General features: G+C 36.0%; 1 protein-coding gene across 6 annotated transcripts in view; it reads left to right on the forward strand.

Annotated features, from left to right (window-relative positions):
* The window catches only part of DIAPH3 (diaphanous related formin 3), a 202236-nt gene extending 185251 nt beyond the window's left edge, over positions 1-16985 (forward strand). For all 6 annotated transcript variants that reach the window (XM_053971172.1, XM_053971175.1, XM_053971173.1 and 3 more), the window contains one exon: positions 15593-16985. In XM_053971172.1, coding sequence (XP_053827147.1) covers positions 15593-15849 — 257 coding nt within the window. In that variant the 3' untranslated portion in view covers positions 15850-16985. The remainder of the gene's footprint in view (positions 1-15592) is intronic.
* Positions 16986-22486: the final 5501 nt, after the last annotated feature.

Here is a 22486-nt window from a genome sequence, read left to right on the forward strand (position 1 = left end):
TTCCAAGTTACACCACTTCTGTTTGAAAAAAAAACATCTTTTAAAGACTATTGGTGAGAAATTACTGTTCAAAGCTGGCAATTCTCAGACAGGTATGGACACATGTAAAGCAGGTAAATAATTCATGTTCAGGTGTTCACTTAAGGTCCACTTAATTACATGGGATCTGTTTTGCTTGCCTTCACTATCTATTTAAAACTAATCTAAGCTAGGCTCTGTCTCTAATCAAAAGAAGCCAATAGATACCTAAAGTATGTGCTTTTAATTGTGCTCTGAAGATTGCCTTTTTCCCTTGACTAGTCCCTTGACAGTGCAATCTCTTTGCCATTATTGTTCTGCAGAGTCAGGCATAATGATTCTGTACCAGGACTACCATGCTCTACAATGATTTCATTATAGTGAAATACAGCACTAGTGGGTACATAGGATCCATAGATAACATTCCACACTTTGTATCACTCTCAGAAATTCTGTATTTTGTGTAATTAGTATGGTACAAAACAACCTCAGCCACCCACAAATACATTTTTCTATAAATGATTTGTCTCCTAAATTTGAAATACCTTTCAGCTGAATCTTTGTGTATCACAGTCCTTCCTATATGCACCTATGCACCTCTAGTGACTATGGAGCTGTGCATAATCTGATGAGGAAAATGGCATTTCTAATTTAATTCTGATGGCCATAGGTAATTTGGATTAGTTTCTGAATGAATGATGGAATATATATTAAAGTCTGTTAAACAATGAAAAAATCAATGAAAATAGTCTTTTCAAATGATTGAGTCTCAAGTAACGGCATGTTTTTGTTTCATACCAAAAATAGCTTTGTATGTTAGCATTTTATTTTTTTTTACTATGTTGAAATCTTAATGCTTTTCCTTGTTAGTTATTTAGCTTTATGCTCTATGGAATAATTCAAATTTAACATAATATTTACTATGTTGTACAAGTAAGAGAAAAATATTCTGTAATATAGATGTAAAATGATGATAAGGCCCAGTTTTTATCGCTTTGTCTTTAATTTGGTGCATACCCTGCAAAAGCAGTGTTATGGGTGTTTTGGTTTTTTTGGGTTATCTTGTTTTTTTAGAGAGAGGCTTCATAAAACATTTTCATGGAACTCAAATCTCTGTTACTTTAATTCTTTCACCTACTAATCTATCTTACTTAACAAAAATGCGTACACTTCAGAAGTAATATCTAATAATCACAGGGTTGCCTTCCCTTTTGAATTATCATCTCTAAAGACTAAGCTTAAACACTTAGTCCTCTATGGATGTGAAATTCTTAAGATTTTATGTACACAACTAGAGTTTTGTAAGTTTTGCATGGCCAGGACTAAATCTAAGCCAATTTCAGTTTAAAGAAGTGATGATTTTCACCTCAAGGGTAGGATTGCACGTACCAATGCAGAAGTAGAAATCATTTATTTTATGGGCTGATTTTTAAATCCAGAATATGTCTCAAGCTTGTCAGAAACTTGCAAAGCTATACAGAATTTTGGGTATCACAAATCTGTTAGAGAGAAGAACCTAAACAACTATAAGAGCTACGTCTGCTGGAGGTAAAGGTTAGTGAACATGAATGATATTTAAAAAAGAAAAAAATGGTGATAGGTAATGGCTGAGCAGCGTACTTAGTAATTATGTCTTTCACATCTACAGTTCTTGTCAGCATATTGCATATTAAACAGTGTTCCTCTGCTTATATCCAAAGTGTTCACTGTAGCAACTGTAATTTGTTTTAATTATATTCTTCATGTAGCCAGAAAAAGTTTTGTGAAATTTTACAGCTTCTTTTAAATAAGTGATGAGATGTATACTTAATGGTCTATCAGGCCTTAAAATCACAGAATCTGCACCCTGTCGTCCCTTACAAGGGGAGGTGTCATCTCAACAATCCCTTGTCTCTGTCCAGACTAGGAAATCCACTTTTTATGCAGATTTTGCTGCAGTCAAAAGTCTATAACTCCCAGATACAGAAGTTACTTTTAGATATCTGAAGTGTGGGCTCTCTTTACCTGTTTGAAATATCTACGTTAGGGTGAAATGAAGCACAGTTTAAAAGTGCTTGTTTCTCCTCACTGAATGTGAAGGAAGCCTAAGGCAACCAGCACAAATTCATTCGGTCCGCTTAATCTCACACTGGATCAAGGGCCTTTGGTCAGGCACAAGGACACACAGGAGTTTGCATGCTCTTGTTACAAACAATTTTATATAACACTGAAGAAAAGAGTCAGGTTTGTTTCTGTACCTGCAAAACATATAGATCCATAGTCAATGAGTTATATCTATTTCATAGTTGTAGTTGTAAATAAGGCCAGTTAAATTTGCAGTTTATTGTTTTAAATGTAACTTAAGAATATTTCAAAGTATTCATTCCCACAAAAAAAGGAAATGCATCTACAGAAATGTAATTGAACTTTTTGCTTTAAGCTGAATTCTGTTACCTAACTAAAGAGTTATAAATTTATACATCTGCTTCAGCTTACTGAAACTGTCCTGATTTTAAGCTTAATTTCTGGAAGAAATCTGTTTGGCTAGTAAGCTCAGAAGAAGCAAATGCTTTAAGAGATGTAAGATAAATTATTGAATGCCATAACTGAATTCTTAGACATAGATGATATTCTCCCTTCACACTCCCTTCCACAAAGTTTTCGTCAGTTATGTTTCTGAAATAAAAATACATAAATATCTAGCCTACTATTTTTGCTGCAAAATTTTTACAAATCTCCTTGGAGTCAGCTGAATTGTTATTCTTAACACTTCTAACATTGAGAATCTAGATAATAATAGCAATTGTATGTGGTATTATTTTATGACACAAAACTGAAAATTATATTTCTTCTATAGGATGTTGATTTGAAATTAATAGTAACATGCATAAAAATTGCATTTTGATAAATTTTCCTTAGAAAAGTGAACTGCTGAACATTATGAGATTTTCAATTGCATTTGTTTTTCTTCCTTAGCATTTAAAGCTACTCAGGTGTAGCTTTTCTCTGGAAATGAGCACTAATGAAGGTGCTAGAAAAAATTTGAGAATATATCTAACGTGTTTAGTATAAGTGACTAATTTAACTGATGAGCTAGCAATGAGTTTGCACAATATAGTTGTTCTCGAAAGAAGTGTCATTTTAATAGTTATTATGTATATTGTGTTTCCTAAGAGGTATTTTTATCATCTCTTTAGAACATGGTGGGAGAAAAGAATTCTCTTTATGAGAACTGTGTGGCAATTGTGCTCGTGTATAACTGAGAATAACCTATAGACATTCTAGCCTGAATGAATTTATGCGCACGTGAAACCGTATGTGCACCTTGTGTCCTAAAAAAATCTTTTCAAGTCTTTTGAGTGGTCTTAAATTTTTGAAGAGTTTCCACAGAACTTCTCCCGGCTGTCTTCCAGTTTCTTCAGTTACGTATGGAATAACGGAGGGGAAAATTGAGGTTTCTGAGCAGTCAAGTGATTTCCATCACAGACAAACTTGGTCCTGGAAATAAGTTGTTTCATGGGTTGAGTTGGCATCTATAGTCAGTACAGTTGCAAAGTAGAAAACACTAGTGATTTCATACAATTGGCAAAGCTCACCCCTAAACAAGACTGGCAGTGGCTGGTTTAAAGGCAGTGAAGCGTCTGCAATTTGAGAAGGAATTGTCATTGCTTAGATGTGGTCACGTAGGGGCTTGGAACTAAAGTCTAGGCCTGTAGTGGGGTGCGTGGCAATATAAAGTGATACAGTAAACAACTAAACAAAAGTCTAAATAGGAAAAAATGTAACTGTGTAAAAGTTTGCCATTAAAATCTGAAATCTGTCATGTGAACAGCTTCTATCAAATTCATATATGCAATGGCATAGAGTTGTTACACTATCTCCGGTTTTACTGGGGGTGCCAGGATTGGCCTTTATGTTCTCCATGGCAGCCCATAAGCTGCTGTGCTTTGTCTTAATGACTGGTGAAGCCACCAAACCAGTGTTTCAGCTGTTGCTGTGCTGTGCTTGCACAGTGTTGTGGCTTTCTGTCTGTCCACACACAAAAACACGGAGCCAGGAGGCTCAGGGTGGGAAAGAGGTTGGAAGAGGATAATTGACACAGCTGACTGATGCTCTACCATATGATGTCATGCTCAGCAATAAAATCTCAGGGAAAGGAGGAAAAGTTCTTCTTGAACATGTTCCCTTACAATATTAAGCGTATTTTAAAAGGACTACATTTTCCCAACTTCACTCAGAAAACCCCTTCACAGATTTTATGCTTTTATGTGTCATAGTATGAATAATATTTAGTTGAATACTCAGAATAATTGAAGAAAAGCATTCATGCTAATTCAAATAAACTTCAGTGGTCTTTTCTGTAATATGCTGTTCTCTGAATTCTTGCACTGTCTTTACATTTACATTTAAAATGACAATGTATTTGACCATGCATGCTACAGAGAAATAAGTTAAGCATATGTTTTTTTCTTTGTGAATGTCTGAGCTTGTGTATTATTATTTTAATTACCCCTCAGGCAGTCTTCTGATGTGTGATCAAGTGCAGGTCAATGTTCTGAGAGTCCTTCAACATGACACTTCACAGAATAATTATCCTGTCATCACACCTTGATTCATTGTTACATCGTTTCTTGGACTTTTTCCTCTTTCTCACATTTGCTTAGCAACCAGATCACAAGTCTCATACTTATTATTCAAGTAATCACCCTCTGCAGCACATAGATGCATCAATTAAAGCTTTACAATGAAGTATATTGTTCTATGTGGAATCCTCAGGTGTCAGGAATTAAAAACTGATTTTAAATGTTGCAGGCTGCGTTCAAATGGCTCATCTGTGTTTATGTTAAACAAACAAGCATGCTAACAATTCCAAACAAAAGAGACAGGTCAAAATCATTAGGAAATGAATGATAAAATTATATTCTGTTCTTAAAGCACTTAGTCTTTTAGAGGTTTACCAATTAAATTCAGCTATGAAATGTCTGAGTGTCAAACATTTATTTTAGCTCTGTTTTTTCAGATGCAAATCAATTTGATATCTGCTTTATATGTTCTTACCTATGGTCTTTGTCAACATTTTCTGGCTAATTTTCCGATTTGTGTAAATTTCACAGCAATTTATTATTAGAATGAAATTCAAGTACCCAGAAGCTGTCAAGATGGTTCAGTGATTTAATGTTGGCATCCTGCAGCTTTGACTTTAATCAGCAGATGCTCTGGCATTACCAAAATGTTTTCTTAACTGTCTCCATCAAAACAAAACAAAACAAAACAAAACAAAAAAAAAAAAAGAGAGAGAGAGAGAGAGACTATTTTTCCTGTTTGGAGTCTCCTGTTTCTGATTAAATTCGGTTTGGGTACTTTTGCATAATTAATATACCATGATGATCTCTAACCATTTGTTTTTAATATCACCTTTTGAGCTAAACTCATTTGCAAGACTGCTTCATAAGTCAAAACAGACAAAAGAAAAACAAGTCTGTGTTTAAGAATCCTCTGTTTCCATGGCTTGGGAGGTCTTATTGCCTTCTGCCTTGTTTTTTCATTGAGTATAAAGGCTTCAGGGTTTCAGTAGCTCAGTTTTTCATATTCTATGTAATATTTTAAGTTCCTCCATGAGAGAGAGGTTTTTTTTTTCTGTATGTGCAAAGGTGTGTTGCATTTTAGATTTTTGAAAATTTAAAAAAAAAACCCTCCTACATGGTAAGGTTAACTTTTGTTATCTAGTGATTAATAAATAGTATTTGAGTGCAACTGATGAAGAATAGAAGGAGGAAGTACTACTGTTAGCTTCTGTTGATTTTAACATACCAAAGTGGCTGCTAAGAGTTTAACTGGTCAAATATAGGGCAGTAAATATGTTCATTGCATAAAAAGTGCATGCCATTAGTGACATCAAACACAGCATTTTGAATTCACAATGACTGGATTAATTACCCATGATAATGCAGCTTGAATTTGTCTTGTGATAATTCAGTGGTATTTGGAGGTGTCAGTAAAAGCCATTTTTAAATAATAATTCCTCTTTCAGAGACTGTTGAAATCTGCATCCCTTTTCAGAGCAGTTTGTCACACTTGCAGAGTACAGTTGTTGGTGTCGAATACACATATGGCTGGATCATGTGCAGAGCAGAAATATTATTTTACATCCCGTCACTCTCAACACATGAACAAGACCAAATGAGTCCATCCCAGAGAGAGGGATTTCATAATTAGGTGAAAGCACATAGCATTAATTAGAGCATCATATAAAGAGAGAGAGAAGAATTGTCAAAGGAATATGTTTATAAAATCTTGTAGAGTGAGGGAGAGATCGATAACTTTTCTTCTGCCTTTATTTCCCAATATTTACTTTTGCACAAGAATATTCTTCAATATGTACTATTTCCTGCTCCAAGGTTACAGTCTGCTTGTTAGCATGCTGTCAATTTTTTTCTGCAGAGCTTTGTCAGAAGAAAGTAAGGACCATAATAATAATATAAAAGTTACATGAACTAAGATGATTTGTCTTCATTCCATTTGCATCCAGTGTATTCATAAAGGCAATCTTGGATGTTAGTTTACGCAAGTTAAACTTCACAGTCAGGTCTGCTTCTCCTCTCTTAAAAAGCACCCATGCTATAAAGAAGCACAGATTAGAATTCAGAGTTCTCATAAATACTTGTCCAGGTTAGTAAATCACTACACTCTTCCCTGTCATAGCATTAACAGCATGTAGTGCTCTCTGTTGCTCTTCTTCCAGAGACCTCTTTTAAAAACATTCAGAGTTAGAGGAGCCTGAGAACCATATGTTATTCCTGCAATCTTTTGAGTAATAGTGAATGACAGCCCACTCTGACTGTGACCTGTGTGGGAAGAGCTACCCCAGGACATTGGTCCTGTGCCTCTTACAGCAATGTGAGGAGATTGTGTTTCTATTCAACTGTTAAAACTACTACTACTAAAAATTTACTTTCAGCTCTAGCCTCTCCTCTTTATGCTGTTCCCAAAGTATTTCCAGGACTCTGTAGATCTCCCTTTAGCTTAGAAGTAGTTTGATTCCTTAAGAGAAAAGAGCAACAGACGATGAGAGAAAGATTTTTTTTTCATTGGTTTGATCTGGTATTACAAAGTGTTTGTATTCAAACTTAAATCAGTTCAATCTACCAGTACTCTCACTGCTGGTATAAACCTGGGAATGGAAGTTTGGGATAAAAATAAGAAATAAAAATTGTATGGATTTGTAGAAGCAACTGGAATAGCTGGGGAATATCTTGTAAACGTTTGATATCAAGAGTAGTGAATAAGAAATATTAATGGTGTCAAACTTTTAAGGCAATTACTGGAAATAGAGACATGTCCTGGTTTAAGGCAAATTTGGGAGGAAACTTCTGAAGGAGTCCCTCTAGAAAGCAAATTCAAGCGGCCCCTCCCCCTACCAGTTTGGGAGACATAAATCTCCTTGGAGAGAAGCAGAAAAATCTGTTTATTTAACAAGCAAAATACTCACAAACATAGAAAAATTAACAATATTAAACAATGGAACCTCTCACTGTTCTGAAGAGATGGCAAATTCAGAGAGTCCTTGTCATGGGCTGCAGCTCATCTCGCTCAGTCTGTTATCAGTCCCTCCTGTGCTGGAAAATGCTGCATCCTGGGCCCCAGTGGGCCACAGATGTGAGCTCCTGTTTTTTTCTGGGTTTTCAGTCCAGAGCAGGTTTGAACAGTTCCAGAAAAAGAAAAAAAACACAGTCCAGGGATCTTCTGTGCCTCAGCTAGCAAAAACCTAACTAAAAGCAAAGAGAGCCCTGTCCCACTGTCCATACTGCAGACAGCACAGTCCAGGAGCTGGAATGTGGAGGAGTGAGCGCAGCATCTGAAAGCAAACTGTGCCCTTCTTCTCTCACGCTTCGCTCTCAGAACCAATCTTAAAGGGACAAAACTTAATATCCAACATAAACAGAACAGACAACTGGGGATACAAGCATCATATGGCTAACCCAAGACTATATATAAAGTCATAGAATAGTTTGGGTCAGAATTGGCCTTAAAGGTCAGTTAATTCCAACACCCACACCATGGGGACGGACACCACCCATGAGATCAGGTTGCTCAGAACTCCATTCAGCCTAGCCTTGAAACTCTCCAGGCATGTTTTCTGTGGGGTTTTGCTTGTTTGTCTGGGGTTTTTTCAATGTGTATGCTAAATAGTATATACTGAACAGAAGCAACAACAACATTTAGAACTGCAGTGAGTAGAATCTCATAAATATAAGGTCAGTCTTTAAGAGTTGCTTTGTTGTTTGGATTTGTTGTGGGTTTTATTTTCCAGAGGAAGGAGGCTTCCTACTGTGTTTTTCCTCAACGGTTGGTAAACAAAGACAAAATTGTGTTTCTTTTCCATTACAGTTATTTTCATCAGTATGTTGCTTATCATTCCCCATTGCATCTGCTAGTGGCTTTCCTTTGATGACAGCAGTCTTTATGCATATCCCTGAAGATTTTTTTATCAAAGTGCACCTTGAAAGCAGTATTCATCTATAGGGAGCTGGTTTGTAGACAGGTTTGTAGACAGGTTTGGAGACTAAATGTGTCTACTGCTTGAAGGCAGTTTAGTATGTGTGAACTACATTAATTATCATCAGCTGAAGAGGGTAGCTTTAGACTATGGACCTCTGTGTATCTTGTCACAGGTCACTAACTTAGTCATCATTTTTGACTGTTAACTCTAAAGACAGTTTGGAATGCAAGCTGCAGTATAGCTGTGAACAAAAACAAGTAACAAACTGCATTCCAGGAATTTAAAATACTCTAAAATATGTTAACTTCCAGTTTTATTGTTGTAATTTCCCTGATACTTTTTGACTTAAAGAAGAGAAAAAGTTGATGTTTGTCCTATTTGTACCTTGAGAGAAATCCTATAAACCCCTAGGCTGTGGATTGCTTCTGCCCTCTGGGGCCTGAAGACCCCATGCCTCTGGTATTCATGTAGATGAATATTTACCTTTTAATTGCCTTTTTCTGACATAAATATGAATATTAATTTATTAGTTGTTAATACTAAAGTTATGAGTTATGATTTATCCATTTGGAAATTAAGACACTTAGAATTTAGTTTTTCAAGAATGTTTCAAACCATGTGCTCTAAAAATCATTAATGGCCACAAAGCAGATTTCTGTTTTGCAAATTTCCATTTTGCAGTTTTCCTAGAGCTGTCAAATGTGCCTTCTTTTTGGGAAAAATGCATGAAAAGACACAGAAAATCAACTGTAATTCAGGGTGAAATAGGAAGATTGCCAAACTCCTAAGTCTGAAACAGTCATCTTACAAGACACCTGCAGAGGTTTCTTCTCTCACTGACCTTGGGTGATTTCTGTCAGCAGCTTGATCCACACTCTTTTCTCTTATCATCTTGACAGGTTCTCAAGACTTTTGTTAAAATCCAGTAAATGAAAGTTGCGTTTCTTGTAGAAAAAAAAGTCATTGTCTTATCACAGGTGAGAATATATTAGTTTAAACAGAGAAATTGGTCCAAACTCATTGCAATGTGTCTTCGGAAAAGATAGGCAAAACTTTGAGTGGAGTGATCGGCAGGAAATTAAAGTAGTCTTTGAGAAGACATAGGGAGGAAAGGGATTAAAAGAATTTTTAAGGGCTTTACTTTAGGGCCAAGTAAAAAGATCCAGCATAGTTCCTCTTATCAAAAATTTGTTTGCTCACAGTTTGTAATTGACTGTCCTTGAAATTTAGTTTCTATAAATTCTCTGTATTAGTCACATTCTGTGCTGATATACTCATTTCTTACCTTTGAAATGCACATAAACCCCCTATATTCACTATTTCTGAAAACCGTCTCATCTAAATTGAGCTTACCGATAGTGTTTCTTCCTTGTGTTTCACACCTTTTTAATGCAACACTCAAGAACAGCAGCAACTATTAAATGATATGTGCATAGTTAAAAAAAAAATGTTCCAAATATCAGTAACACTTTTTCATGTCTCATGAGCTATTGTCTGCTTAAGATTAGTGTAGTTGTGGGCATTTAGTATGAAGTACAAAGGTGTAAGAAATTGTTTATCAAGCAAAGGTCTTTTGAGTACAGGTCACACTCCTTTATGGATTAGGGTTGAAGCTGCAGGTTCAAACTGAAATAAGTCGTAAAAACACACAGTGCTCCTTTTACCAGGGACATTCTTCAAGCCTACCCTTGTCAGTCAGAGATATTGTTGCAAAAACATGAAATCAATAAAAAGTATTTAAAATATTTTCCATTAAACCATCCAGGAAGAAGCTACCGCATTTTTCATGAATGATCTTATGTAATACACATGGACCTTCTAGCTATAGCAGTCTTTCATATTATGTCTAAATTCTGGTTCTGATCTATCTGGGGAAAGGCAAGCTTTGAGCAGGATCTTTTCCCCTGATATTTTGCTGGGAAAATACATGAGCGCAGCATCAGCATGCTGTAGCTTTTTGAGAATTTCAGTTCTGTGTGTCATGGATGAGGAGCCAGAGAGAAACTACAGCACCAAACTGGGGATCCAGTGGTAAGTTATGGCTTGGGCCATTATCTTTTCCGAGTTAAAACCCTTTGGTATGGGGACATTCCTTCAGAGTATTGTCTAGGACATGACTTAAATGACAAGTCATGACTTAAAATGTAAAAATAATTTGTATTGCCAGTAATGCCAGTATGGGTGGGCTTTAGAAAATGTTGGCATATATACAGCTTCAGGAATATGATGTAGCATGTGGAGCACAAGTCACTGAGATCAGAAATATTCCACTGGGTTTTTGAGCATTTTTCCCTGTTAACTTGGTAAGAGATGTAATGAGGTTGCAACTACAATTGTTCTTGTTATGTTACAGTTTTGTCATGCCCTGCATTGAGATGTATGACTGTAATACCAGCATATAATGCCACACAGCGCTGTTCTCCTTATTGTATTTGCAACTTTATTTTTCGATCAGTCTACAAGTATTTACATAAAATCAAAATATGTCCTTAGTATCAAGATTTTACTGAGAAACTGTGATGAAATAAAGCTTTTCAACATCCTTTTTAATATTAAATATTTATTAGTTGTTTTAAAACTATCTCGACTTTAGTGAGTCTCTTGCAATTGTTTTTTTTCTCTATTAAAGGTAATATATAACACTATTGTGTGGGATTTTAAAATCTCCAACTGATCACATTTTTTTTCCCAAGTTCACAGCAGGCAAGTCTCATACTACTGATTTTATTTTTGTTCAGATACTAGGGCACAATTTCCTTTTTCTGAATATGTTGTATCCTTTAATAGGTTATAAGCATACCATTATAAGTTATGCTGTGTTAGGACATAATTTTGACTGTGGACAGCTATTTTAAGCACAATTTTCTGTCAGTTGAATTTCTGAGCATTGCTGTTAGAAGTCTTATGTCTAGATGATAGTAAGTATTTGGCTCTAGGTTTTGCGAATATGGCTTGGGAATGTTTTTGTTAACAGCAGAGTTTGAACAATTAATATCTGCAAAAATTGCATTTGAATAGGTCTGGAGGACCCATAAAAGTTCAATACTGAACAAGTGAAAGAAAAGATTTAAATATCATGGAATCTGGACATTGAGACTTTTGTAGTAGACAATATGATCTCTGCCTGATCTCTGCCTAGCCCATGCCTGGGAGCATTCACTAGCAGTAAAGTCAAAACTATTATAGGTTATCACCTGAGCATTTAGAAAATTTAATAATGAATTCAAAATTATTGATTTTTTTTTTCCCCTGCATAGTCATTGTTATGATAACAGGTGAATGATAAATTTCAATTGTTGAAAGTGACCAAACAGTAGAAACTTGTCTCAACTACTTCCAGTATATACGGGAAATTAATAAGTTCTGTCTTTATCCAGTGATTTTTAATGTCTGATTTCTTTTTGTCTTGCTACTGCTTGAAGGTGCGCCTTGCTACAGTAGGTGGACAAATAGTGCATCTCCAGAAATGTAAGCTTTCTTCTGAACAAGAATTCATCCAGAAGTGCCTTTCCATGAGTAGTTTTTGTTTAACCTTCTGTGTGTTTAATTATATTCAGTTCTTTAGAAGTGTATTTGAAATAATACATGTGAGTAATACATAATTTGTTTCCAGTATAGTTTATTGTCAAATGCACAAAACAAATTTATGTATGTCTATGATGTAATGGTTCAAAACATTTTAGGAAAAGTCTGCTAAGACTGGTATGGTTTGTGGATTTTCTGTGTGTTCCCTTTTTCTGGAAACATAGGTGGCCAATGTCACTAAGCCATGTCCAGGCTGTTTATGCAGCCATATCAAATACTGTTTTCAGAAACAGATCAAATTCCTGCTTATGACTGGTTATGGTTTCCTGCTTTCACATGTACATATGTTAATCCCAGAACTTCATTACTCTGGTGGTTCAAGGTTTTAATGTCTAATAGCAGTAAATTAATGGCTGTTTATTCTTGTACTTACTTTGTCAGTTAATCTTGACTTCTGGCTTTTCTTGCAAGTAAATAACTATATGATAAAGGCTTTATAGCCTTTATCATATGGAACTAAGGAAGTCGAGTTTTTCCATAGCTGTGGTCAAAGCTGCATGCTAACCTACAGCAGTTTGCAGCCATGTAGTTCTGAATTCACATGCAAGATGCACTGTTTTTTTTAAACCACTCACCTCAACACTGACAGGTTGAAGATTAACTTCGTTGGTTTCACCACTATAGCATAGGATTTGAGGGAGGTGAGGTTACAATCCCAAGTCAAGGCAGTGGAATGGATGTGGTACCAAAACACCAATGCTTGAGAGTTTTGAATCAGTGTGTGAAGCAGTATAGAGTGCTTAAGAGTTTGGATTTAACAAAAATTAATTTCTTTTGTCTTAAAAAACTGAGGAATTAGTTAGACTTTTTACCTTGATAGTGCCTAACTAATTGTACACTTTGATTTAAAGATAATTCATCTTTTGCTCTGAGCAGCATGTATACCTCAAGTAATACAGTGGTTAATTCTTTACGTGCACATTTACTGAAGTGAAATCTAGGGCTGTAAGTAAATGTGTATGCTTTCTGAGCCAGGCCTAGCAAAGTTGAGTGTTTCTGAATCAAGTTTACAACAGCCAATTTGGTAAGCAGGGAACTGTCTACATCCACATCTGCTAATACTGGACTTGCACTTAGGCACAGCAATGCTCTGTGGAGAAGTTCCTCCTTCCTCCTTGACTGAAGAACGTAAGCAGTAAAGATGCTGCCTGATTTAGAAAGCAGCTGAAATAACAACTTTGAGATGATAATACTGTATTTAGATAAAATGTGTCCAAGTACTATTTTTTAAAATTTACACTAGCTGCTCAATATTATTTGTAACATAGCTGAGACCAAAGTGTTCTCATTATTAAGGAATGCTGCTAATCACTAGCCTGAGACTTTGTGATTTTTCTAGTGAATCTTGACATTATCATTGCAAAGGAGATAAAACAAAAACTACTCACATAAACTGGACACTGTTTAAGGCACTTTCCTAATGCCATTTTTCATTGTTGCAGGACCCTTCAGAGTGAAGGGAAAGGCTGGTCATTCGAGTTAAGTGTTGTACTTATTAGTCGATGCCTAGAAATTCACAACTACTGTTGTTTTAAGGGGAAAAAAAGGCACATCTCTCTTCAGCTTTACTCTGTCCTATCTCTACACAATTCCAGATTGTAGGCAGCAATTTGCGGGACACACTGAAGTGAAAGCCTCAATTAGTTACTGAGTTTCAAAGTGGTAAAAGAGTTTGGATAGATCCCATGACCTGCTACTTATTAATAGCTAGCTTGCAGCAGTTCCCTGCTTAGGCGGCAGTTGTCTCTCTCTAAGGCACCTCTACTCTGCTCCGTGTACACTATGAGAAACTGGGGGATTTTACTGCTGGGTTTGACTTTGAGGCATCAGTCGAGTTCCCCATTTTTGTTATACAGTCTAATTGACCACACGTAGTTCATCCTCACATTTTGGGGTGAAGACTGCTGAAACATAAAGTAGTTAAAATTTGGTTGGTGGTACATTTGAGAAGCTTATTTTCAGTGCCTAATTTTCTTTAGACTTTTTAAAATCTAACAGCTATGCTTCATCTCTGATGATGATATGACAATGTGTTTTCTTATACTTAAAAGTGTTGATTTGTAAAAACCAACAGTTTTTCCTGCTGCCCCTTCCTGAATGTAAACAGGAAGGTCTGTGGTGCAGCTGGTAGTTTGTATATTGACACAGGTAGCACACTTTTATCTGCTTGTAAATATGTGTTCAGAATCAATAAGCATAAACATTTAAGTAGGATGGGATATTTAAGAGTGCACATACAAGGAATATTTTAATTATATAAGATGGGTTTATTACATATAATTATAAAGATATGTTCATAACCAGTCATTGGCCTCCTGTGATTCAGGAACACTGTGCTGCTGCATATTCAAGGTCAAATTATTTTCTATAGTGTAAAAAAAAAATATGTTTTTCAGCTAAGTGACAAATTTGTCTTAAGAAATTTTAATTAAGAATTGCTTATCTGATTTAGAAGATGATGGAAAGGAGGTATTTATTTCCTTCCCACCTCCCAAAAGGTGATCATACTTACAAAATTCACCGAGATTGTCCAAGAAAGTGTGTAAAATCCTCATCCATCACTGAGAGCCCCTGGTCAGGGAATGACAGTGCAGTAAATATCTTCAGCAGCTGCCTTTTAATGTACAAGCTGTTTTCAGTAGGAATTTTCAGCACTCACATAAAACACACTGTCATGAGTGACTGCCTGTGCTCCAAAGTCATTACTATTGGGATGATGGAACATCTTTCAGTGAATAACCAAAAAACTTTAAATGTCATGTCAAGTGTGTTGAAGGCATTTTCAAGCTTTGCTCAAGGTTACATGAATATTGAGTACGCCTATTTTTAAAAAAGTTTGAGATCTATGAGAGAAACAACTTATATGCTGGTTTGGAAAACAGTCACTTGATCTGGAAGAGGGGTGGGGAGTGACAGAAAAAGAAATCTGTCTATTAATACATGCCAAACCTGCAAAACTCCTGCCTGGATATTAACTGAGTGCAACTTTGTGTGACAGGCAATGCCAGTGGTGTTTAGCAAAAAATAGTGAATTATGCAATTTCTTGAAATTACTTAGCTGCCTAAAACTTCACTAAGGAAAGAAAAGGTATAACAATGGATAATTAAATTAAAATAGATTTTAAAATACATTTTAAAATTTGAAAAATTAAAAAGTATACAGGAAATGTAATTTATGAGGTAAAACCTTGGAAGACACTGAGAGGTGCTAGGTATCTCTTTGACTCCAGTAGGAAAGGAGGATCCTCTCATGCTATATCCGTGATTTTGTAAGAAATATGGATGCTAATTTAATGAAGACATGCAAAGTCTGTATCACTTCCAAGGGACCCAGTCCACTGCTTTTGAAGTGATAATATATTTTGTCTTGCCTCCTTGGCATTCATGACTCCTTGTAGTACATCATCTGCATGTAAAATTTTTCTGATCAAGAAGTCTTTTTATGTTACAGAATATTGAAACTGAGTATTTTAATAGTGAAACAAGGTTTGTTTGATTTGTCTTCTGCAGAGAACCAGAAAGGACAGCCAGAGAAGCCGTGTTCACACCACAGTATCAGTTTAAACTCGACAAGAAGCCCAGTAACCAAAGAAGTTACATATGATGTGGAAACAAGTTCTAAGGTGTTCAACAGGGCTGTTGGGAGAAGGGAAGCCTGTCATGGAGAAGGTGGCAAAGAAAAGAAAATGGATCGTATCGGGTCCCCTCCTAAGGGAGAAGCCATTCCAGAAGTAGAAGCTCTCTTGGCGAGACTGCGAGCACTATAGAATAATCATATAACAGATTAAATAAAAGTTAAAAACAATAGCCTACACTACATCTTTAAAGAAATAATAATTTTCTATTTTTGACGTTATATATTTCTGACTTTCTAACTTCTCTGTGGATAATCTACTTCTAAACTTTGTTTGCAAGACTGTACAAAACAATACTACAGTTATTACATGTTTTTACTTAATAAGCATATGAAAAGTATCAGAAGGAGATAAATACTAAATTGTTCCAAAGCACAATCCTTTTAGTGGACAGGCTGCTAACCATATTTTGTGAGTGCTTCTGAAAATAGGAATATCTTTTAAGTATTGTTAAATCATCATGCCTGAGAATAGGGTCAATAAATAACAGAAAAGATATTCTTATATTTTCTACTGTAATTTTTATATTTAGGAGGCAAAAGCACCAAATATGGATCATTATAGTGTCCTTTACCATTAGAGTAATATACATTATCAGCCATATTCCAGTTTGAGCTCATCAAAGAGCACCAAAGCTTGATGAATTATAGATGTATTTACCAAATGGTAATCCATGGGCAGTAAACAAAAAATCTATGCAAATAATATACTTTATATGTAATTAATATATCACTGCTTTTAAGGCTATTATGATAACTATATAAAAATAATATATACAATTGCTTTGATTGCAAGGTTTTGCAGTTGTGTCTTTAGTTGGGGAAAATGTCTTCACAGTTATTTACCAGTGTAATGTTTTATCTTTTCACATGCGAATTAATATGTTTCTACAAAAGGAACATGTAATGGAGAAGATTTTTTCAATTGGTTTTTCACAAACTCATTTTCCAGTAGCCCATAAAGTCTTACTTGCTGGCACAACAGGAGTCTTGTAAGTGATTGCATCTCTTTTATTCCACTGTCACTGTACAGGGTTGCGTGTTCGCTATCGTATTTATTAATTGCACATCTGAAAGAGTTGCTACCAATGTTACTAAGTAGGGAGCTATTGTTAGTCTCTTTGCTCCGTTATTTAAAGCTTCCTTAATATAAGAGTGTATTAAGAATCTAATATCTTTCTTCTAAATTACTTTATTTTTCTTTACAAAATGCTGAAAAATATGTCTTTCAATAAGAGTCAGTTACATTAAACCAGTATTTTAATGCTCCAGTGCTTTTTATATCCTTGTTTAAGTTGCCTTTGTACTTCCGCACTAAACATTAATAAAGTTAATTAGGACTCGAAAACTGGGCCTGATTACACACACGGTGTGGGGGGGTTTTCAGCCATCATGGGAATCAATCTGGTTTTGGGACTGTTGTAGCTGTCATTATACACTAATTACATTTCCCGCCTTTGCTGAAAAAAGAGAGGTATAAACACAAATCAGGGAAGGATTCAGAGCAGGCCTGTCAGATAGACATCTCTTCAGCTCCTCTTGCAAACAGTGGGCACAGCTGTCATACAGAGACACCTTTGGTAACTTGAAATATATCTTGAATGTGTAAGTCGAAATACAGCGACTGATAGTTGTTCCACTAAGGTCTTCTGCACCTCCAGGATTAAGACTTACTACCCCTATTTACAGGGTGCAGTAAAAATTAATATCTAAAAAGTCCAATATGATTGACTACATAAAATGACATTTCAAACACAAAGAAAATGCCTATTCAAGGGGAATAAAAGTTAGCAGTACACTGGATCTCCTCAGTTGCTGGGGATGTACTAAAATAAAAGAGCTAAAAATAGAGAGCCATCTCTTAAATATTAGGATGTTCCTCCTACACTTGGAGGATGGTAGTGTAGTGGTGTGTAGGTGGAAGTACAAATTATTTTCATGAACACTGTAAACTTGTTCATTTGAATTAATGAGTGAAACTCCACCTCAGAAAACTGACAGTTCAGGACACGACTGCATAGCTGATCAAGCAAAGTTACAAAACTATCTACTGAATTTTGCAAATAACAAAATGCTGCTAGAAGCCTAGTATCTCCTGGTTTTAGAATAAATATTTATCTTTAAATTACAGAATTTAAGCTACTTTTTTTTACAGTTTGGAAAGCTTTTAGAAATGTATTCCAGGGCTTTTAGTCCTTTTAAGGTATTGTGTTTCTGAATTAATCCTTTCAAGCAGCCATTAAGTTAATTTGCAGAGGTTTTATGTCTGTAACAAGGCTAATAAAAAGCTGTGCAACTTCTTAGAATACATATAAAAACAGTATCCAGGTTTTTTTCCTCCTTCTGTGCTTCTTTGTACCATCATAACTTAATCTACTTAAAGTACATGGTCCAGTTGAAGTACACAGTAGGTTTTCTTTCTACATTTTATTTTTCTTTAATTTCCATTAGACACAAACTCATACATAGGATGTTTTTGATATGAAAAATGCTAGTATTGCCTAATGAGTTCAGAGAAAAAAAAAACTTTGAAAGTATTGCAGCTGCATTGATTTCTATGATTTTATGTTTTTATTAAAGTATAAAATGCAGCTTGTAAATTATATAGAGTAAATTGCTTTAATTAAATTTAAGAATAATTTATTTAAAATTTAAAGTTAATTCAATCTCAGAATACTTAGGGTAGATCTTTATTGGTATGTGCTAGTCATTTTTAGTAGGTATTGAGTCTACTCCTACAGCTGAGGGATTGAGCCATGAACCACTTCTGTTAGAAATGGACAAAGGTTTCACATACTGGGCCACACCCTCTCTATAATTCACACCTTATGTCCTTATAAAAAGAGCTTCCTAATTAAGTCAAACACAACTGTTCAGATAAAAGCATTTGAAGTATTCTTGCAGGACTCCTTCCCCACCTGAGCAGCAGACAGAAGGCACAAATCCCTGACTTTTCTTGCCAGTACAGCTGTAAAATCTTTTTGATTCTTCATATACGTTTTGGATGACATTTCATTTCACTCCGTAAAAGAATTTTGATTACTACATCAATTTTTAGTTCCTGTAGACACCGTATTGTTTGTGGTGGTGGTCTAAATTTGTATGAAATATTCTAATGTTTTGATCTTAGCAAGGCAGGAATGTTTGGAGCAGCCTCTTCAAACTGCACACAGCCAAGCTTGCCACCTGACTCACAGGCTGTACATAATACCCCAGTGTGTGTAAACCCAGAAGGAAAAGTGGAGGAAGTGTTTTCATTACGAAAAAGTCCAACAGTGCCAGCACGTGGTGGCTGCCATGAGACGTGATATCTGGATTAGGCACTTAGTTGAAGAAGCATGGACCAGCAACCTGAAAATATTTATTTTTAGTTCCCAATTATTGTGGGAACACTACTGCTTAGGAGACTGAAAGGACCACATGTAGGAAAAAAATGTCTCAGATGCGGTTGCTGCAAATAGTTTTTCTCCAGCACACAGTTTTCTTTGTTTTCCCTCATATAACCATTCCTCAGCCTGGCCCATCCAAAGTCACATTCTCCAGAACTGCACGAGTTAATGCTGACCAGTTGGAGGTGTTGCAGCCCTTCAGGCTTTTATTAGAAAAGTTGAGAAGGACGACATTTACTGCTAACACTTTTTCCACATCCATTTCTAATGAGTAGGACCAAATTATAATTTTTACACTAATCTTTCCAAGCCTTACAATACTCACTAACTATAAAACAAATGGGCAACAAACAGGGGTCAATAAACCCCAAGCTATGGCACCTAAAATATTATAATAAGCAAGCAGGGTCAAGTGAAAGAGCTCAGCAAAAAAGCAATTACATGACAACATTGCTTTCTCCAGAATGAAATAAAGCATTACTATACCATTTTCTAATTTTTTTTAAATGTAATGTATGGGTTCTACACAACTGAACTGCAGCAGAAAAATAACTTCTCTTGAAAGTCTGAGGAACTGTTTGTCTAGTTAATGAAATAAAAAGAATTAGACAAATTGCACTTTATCAATTTTTCAATCTAATTTTATGCCAAGATTCCTATATCTAAGAAATTCTAAAATTACCATCTGCTATTAAAATAACTACAGCACCAACTAATGAATTTGGTTTGCATTTTTTTAACACATGAAGCAAGCACATTTTCTTCCTTTCCAAACACATTTTGTCCATTGCACTATTGTATGTTTTAGCTGAAGTATAGTATTTAGAGCAGGGCTCCACTCCTCACTGTAAAAACATGTTTGATAAAGCATTCTGGTCACTCTGACAGCAGTGCAAAATAAACCAGAGGTGTTCAGGCACAATTTTTCTCTCCCTCCCAGCTGCAGAGATAGCCATTACATTTCATATGTTAGCTGAGTACATTTAAACTCCTCTGTGCTTCTTCTTCCATAATGCAGCTTTTTCTTTTTGTGATCCATACAAAGGCATACACTGAAGAAATGTTAAGAGAAATACTTTATAGCAGCATACCAAAAGGACACTAAGCAGATGACTTGCATGCAACATCAGCCCTATATGCTGTAGGAGGCATAACACTTGAAATGTAACCCAAACAGGCAGATAAGGTATTTTATTCCACAGAAAGAAAATGGTTCCTTTCATCTAAATGAGCTTATTCCACTGCTGATACCAGAATAGTATGTATTTTGGGAGGATAATATACCCCTATTTTTAAATCTGTGTTGCATTAGTCAGAAAAAATAAACTATGGAAAGACAGAAGTGCAGAGGCTGGGAAGCAGAGTTGATTAATGTGCTGCCTGATTTCACTTCTGGGACCTGAAATTGCATTCAGTGCAGAATGAAGGAACTAGGGGGAAAAAAAGCCCAGTTTGATCTTACATCTGTAAAGGTCATGAAGGAAATGATGGTGGGTGATCCAGAGTTGGTATGGTCACAGGTGTCTTGTCTTTTCAAAGACATATATCAGAATATCCTCAGAATAAGCAATGCTGTTGGGCTGTTAGTTCTTGAAGCCCTCAAATGAATCAAAGGAAGGAAAAGTCTGGCAGAGATGAATATGAGCTACCATAAAACCTGAGAATATTTTAATCTTAAATCCAAGCACCAGCCCTGCTCCTCATCACTTTGGTAGCTAAAAGAAGAGCATGAGGAGAAAGAGGAGTCCACATGGTGGCCATACCTTCCCTATGGCTGTGCCAGACAATGCTGCTCTTGGCAGCTCCCCTGGCTGGCACAGTGAAGGCAATGGAGATGCCACTCTGCCCTCCCAGTGTTTCAGACTGTGGAAAGACACAGAAACCATGGCCAGCAAACGTGGCCTCAAATCATGGGATCACCATAAAAAGACCCCATGGTTCTAGAGCCATACAAGTACAATAAAAAAGACATTCTTCTAAATTATTCAGGTGTCAAAACAGCACCAGAATGTGAACATATTCCTTATGCCTCCTAAAGACAGACATTACACCCAGTCTCTAAGTCTGATGACTCCATGAAAGCTGCACAGAAGGAGCTTAAATTCTCAATTATTTTGGCTTCTTATATATAGTTCTATCCTTAACTGAAATTTTCAGTCCAAATGAAGCCATTTTAAACTTCGCACTCTATAACTGTTAGTTTAAAAAGAGGCTTTTGTAAAAGCTCTGTTTAATTTGTTGCATTTTAATGTGAGGGTTGTTGCACATAGTTGAAATCATGGAGTACAACACGACTCTTTCATTAACTAAGACAGAAATGGCAATTATGCAGTCTGTTGAATGAATTCCTTATTAACGAAGGGTACTTTCTGCTAATGGATAGACAAGCAGAGCAGTCCAGTCAAACAAGTCACCTTGATAGTGGAACGTAAGACCCATCAATTTTACTCACAACTTCTTCAGTAATGAATCTCGGAGCACAACACATCCACACTGCTCCTGAAAGACAACCACTGAGGTAGAGAAACCACAAAAAGTGGTTTGAAATGAAAAATGGGGTGAGAGATTTCCAACCCTTTAGAAGGGGAATTGGTTATGACTAATTTATCTCCAAGGTGCTTGGGCACTGCATTAAAAAGGCTTGGACAGAAAAAAATACATTACTGCCACGTAGTTGGTGGCACCTTGCCTTTTTGTGCTGCAGCATCATGACAAGATAACCAGACCCCTGTCTTCATATCCATCCTGGAATCCACTGACATTGTGGAGAATCAGAAGGAACAGGAACCATGACAGTATGAGAATTTTTTTCACTTGGGATGTAATGGATTCCAACCTGCAACTCCACACCACAGATTAATTGCTCAAGCCTCTGGATGATGGTTCGGAAGAGCTAGCTTTCTCCCTGTCCTCTCAGCAGGGGACATGGGGCACTCTTGTCCAGCAGGAACAGAATAAGCTGTCATTAACTTTGGCTCCAGAATAGAATTTTCTATTCTTTGATTACCAAATCCCCAAGGAGACATTAGATGTTTTTATTTTTCTCAGAAGGACTGTGCTACAGTAAATCTTTCCATTATCTAAGAAACGGTTAAAATTCAATAGCACCTAGGTAGAGCATCAAAATCAGCAGGCAAGAACAAATTAAGACTTTCATGAAAGAGGCTGTGCAGGATCATTTCTTCCATTTCCATCTCCAATATATTTAATACTAAATACACCAACCTATATTAAAGTTAAAATTGCTTTTAATTAGATAAAACCAAGAAGACTTTGTGTTCATCTTATTCCTTTTGCACTGGTGCTTTGATTAGCACAGTTTCAGCACCTTGTCTCAAATTATTATCCTGCCCCATTTTCAGCTCAGAAGTCCAATATAAG

The sequence above is a fragment of the Vidua macroura genome, chromosome 2 (assembly GCF_024509145.1).
Source record: "Vidua macroura isolate BioBank_ID:100142 chromosome 2, ASM2450914v1, whole genome shotgun sequence".
NCBI classification, from domain to species: domain Eukaryota; kingdom Metazoa; phylum Chordata; class Aves; order Passeriformes; family Viduidae; genus Vidua; species Vidua macroura.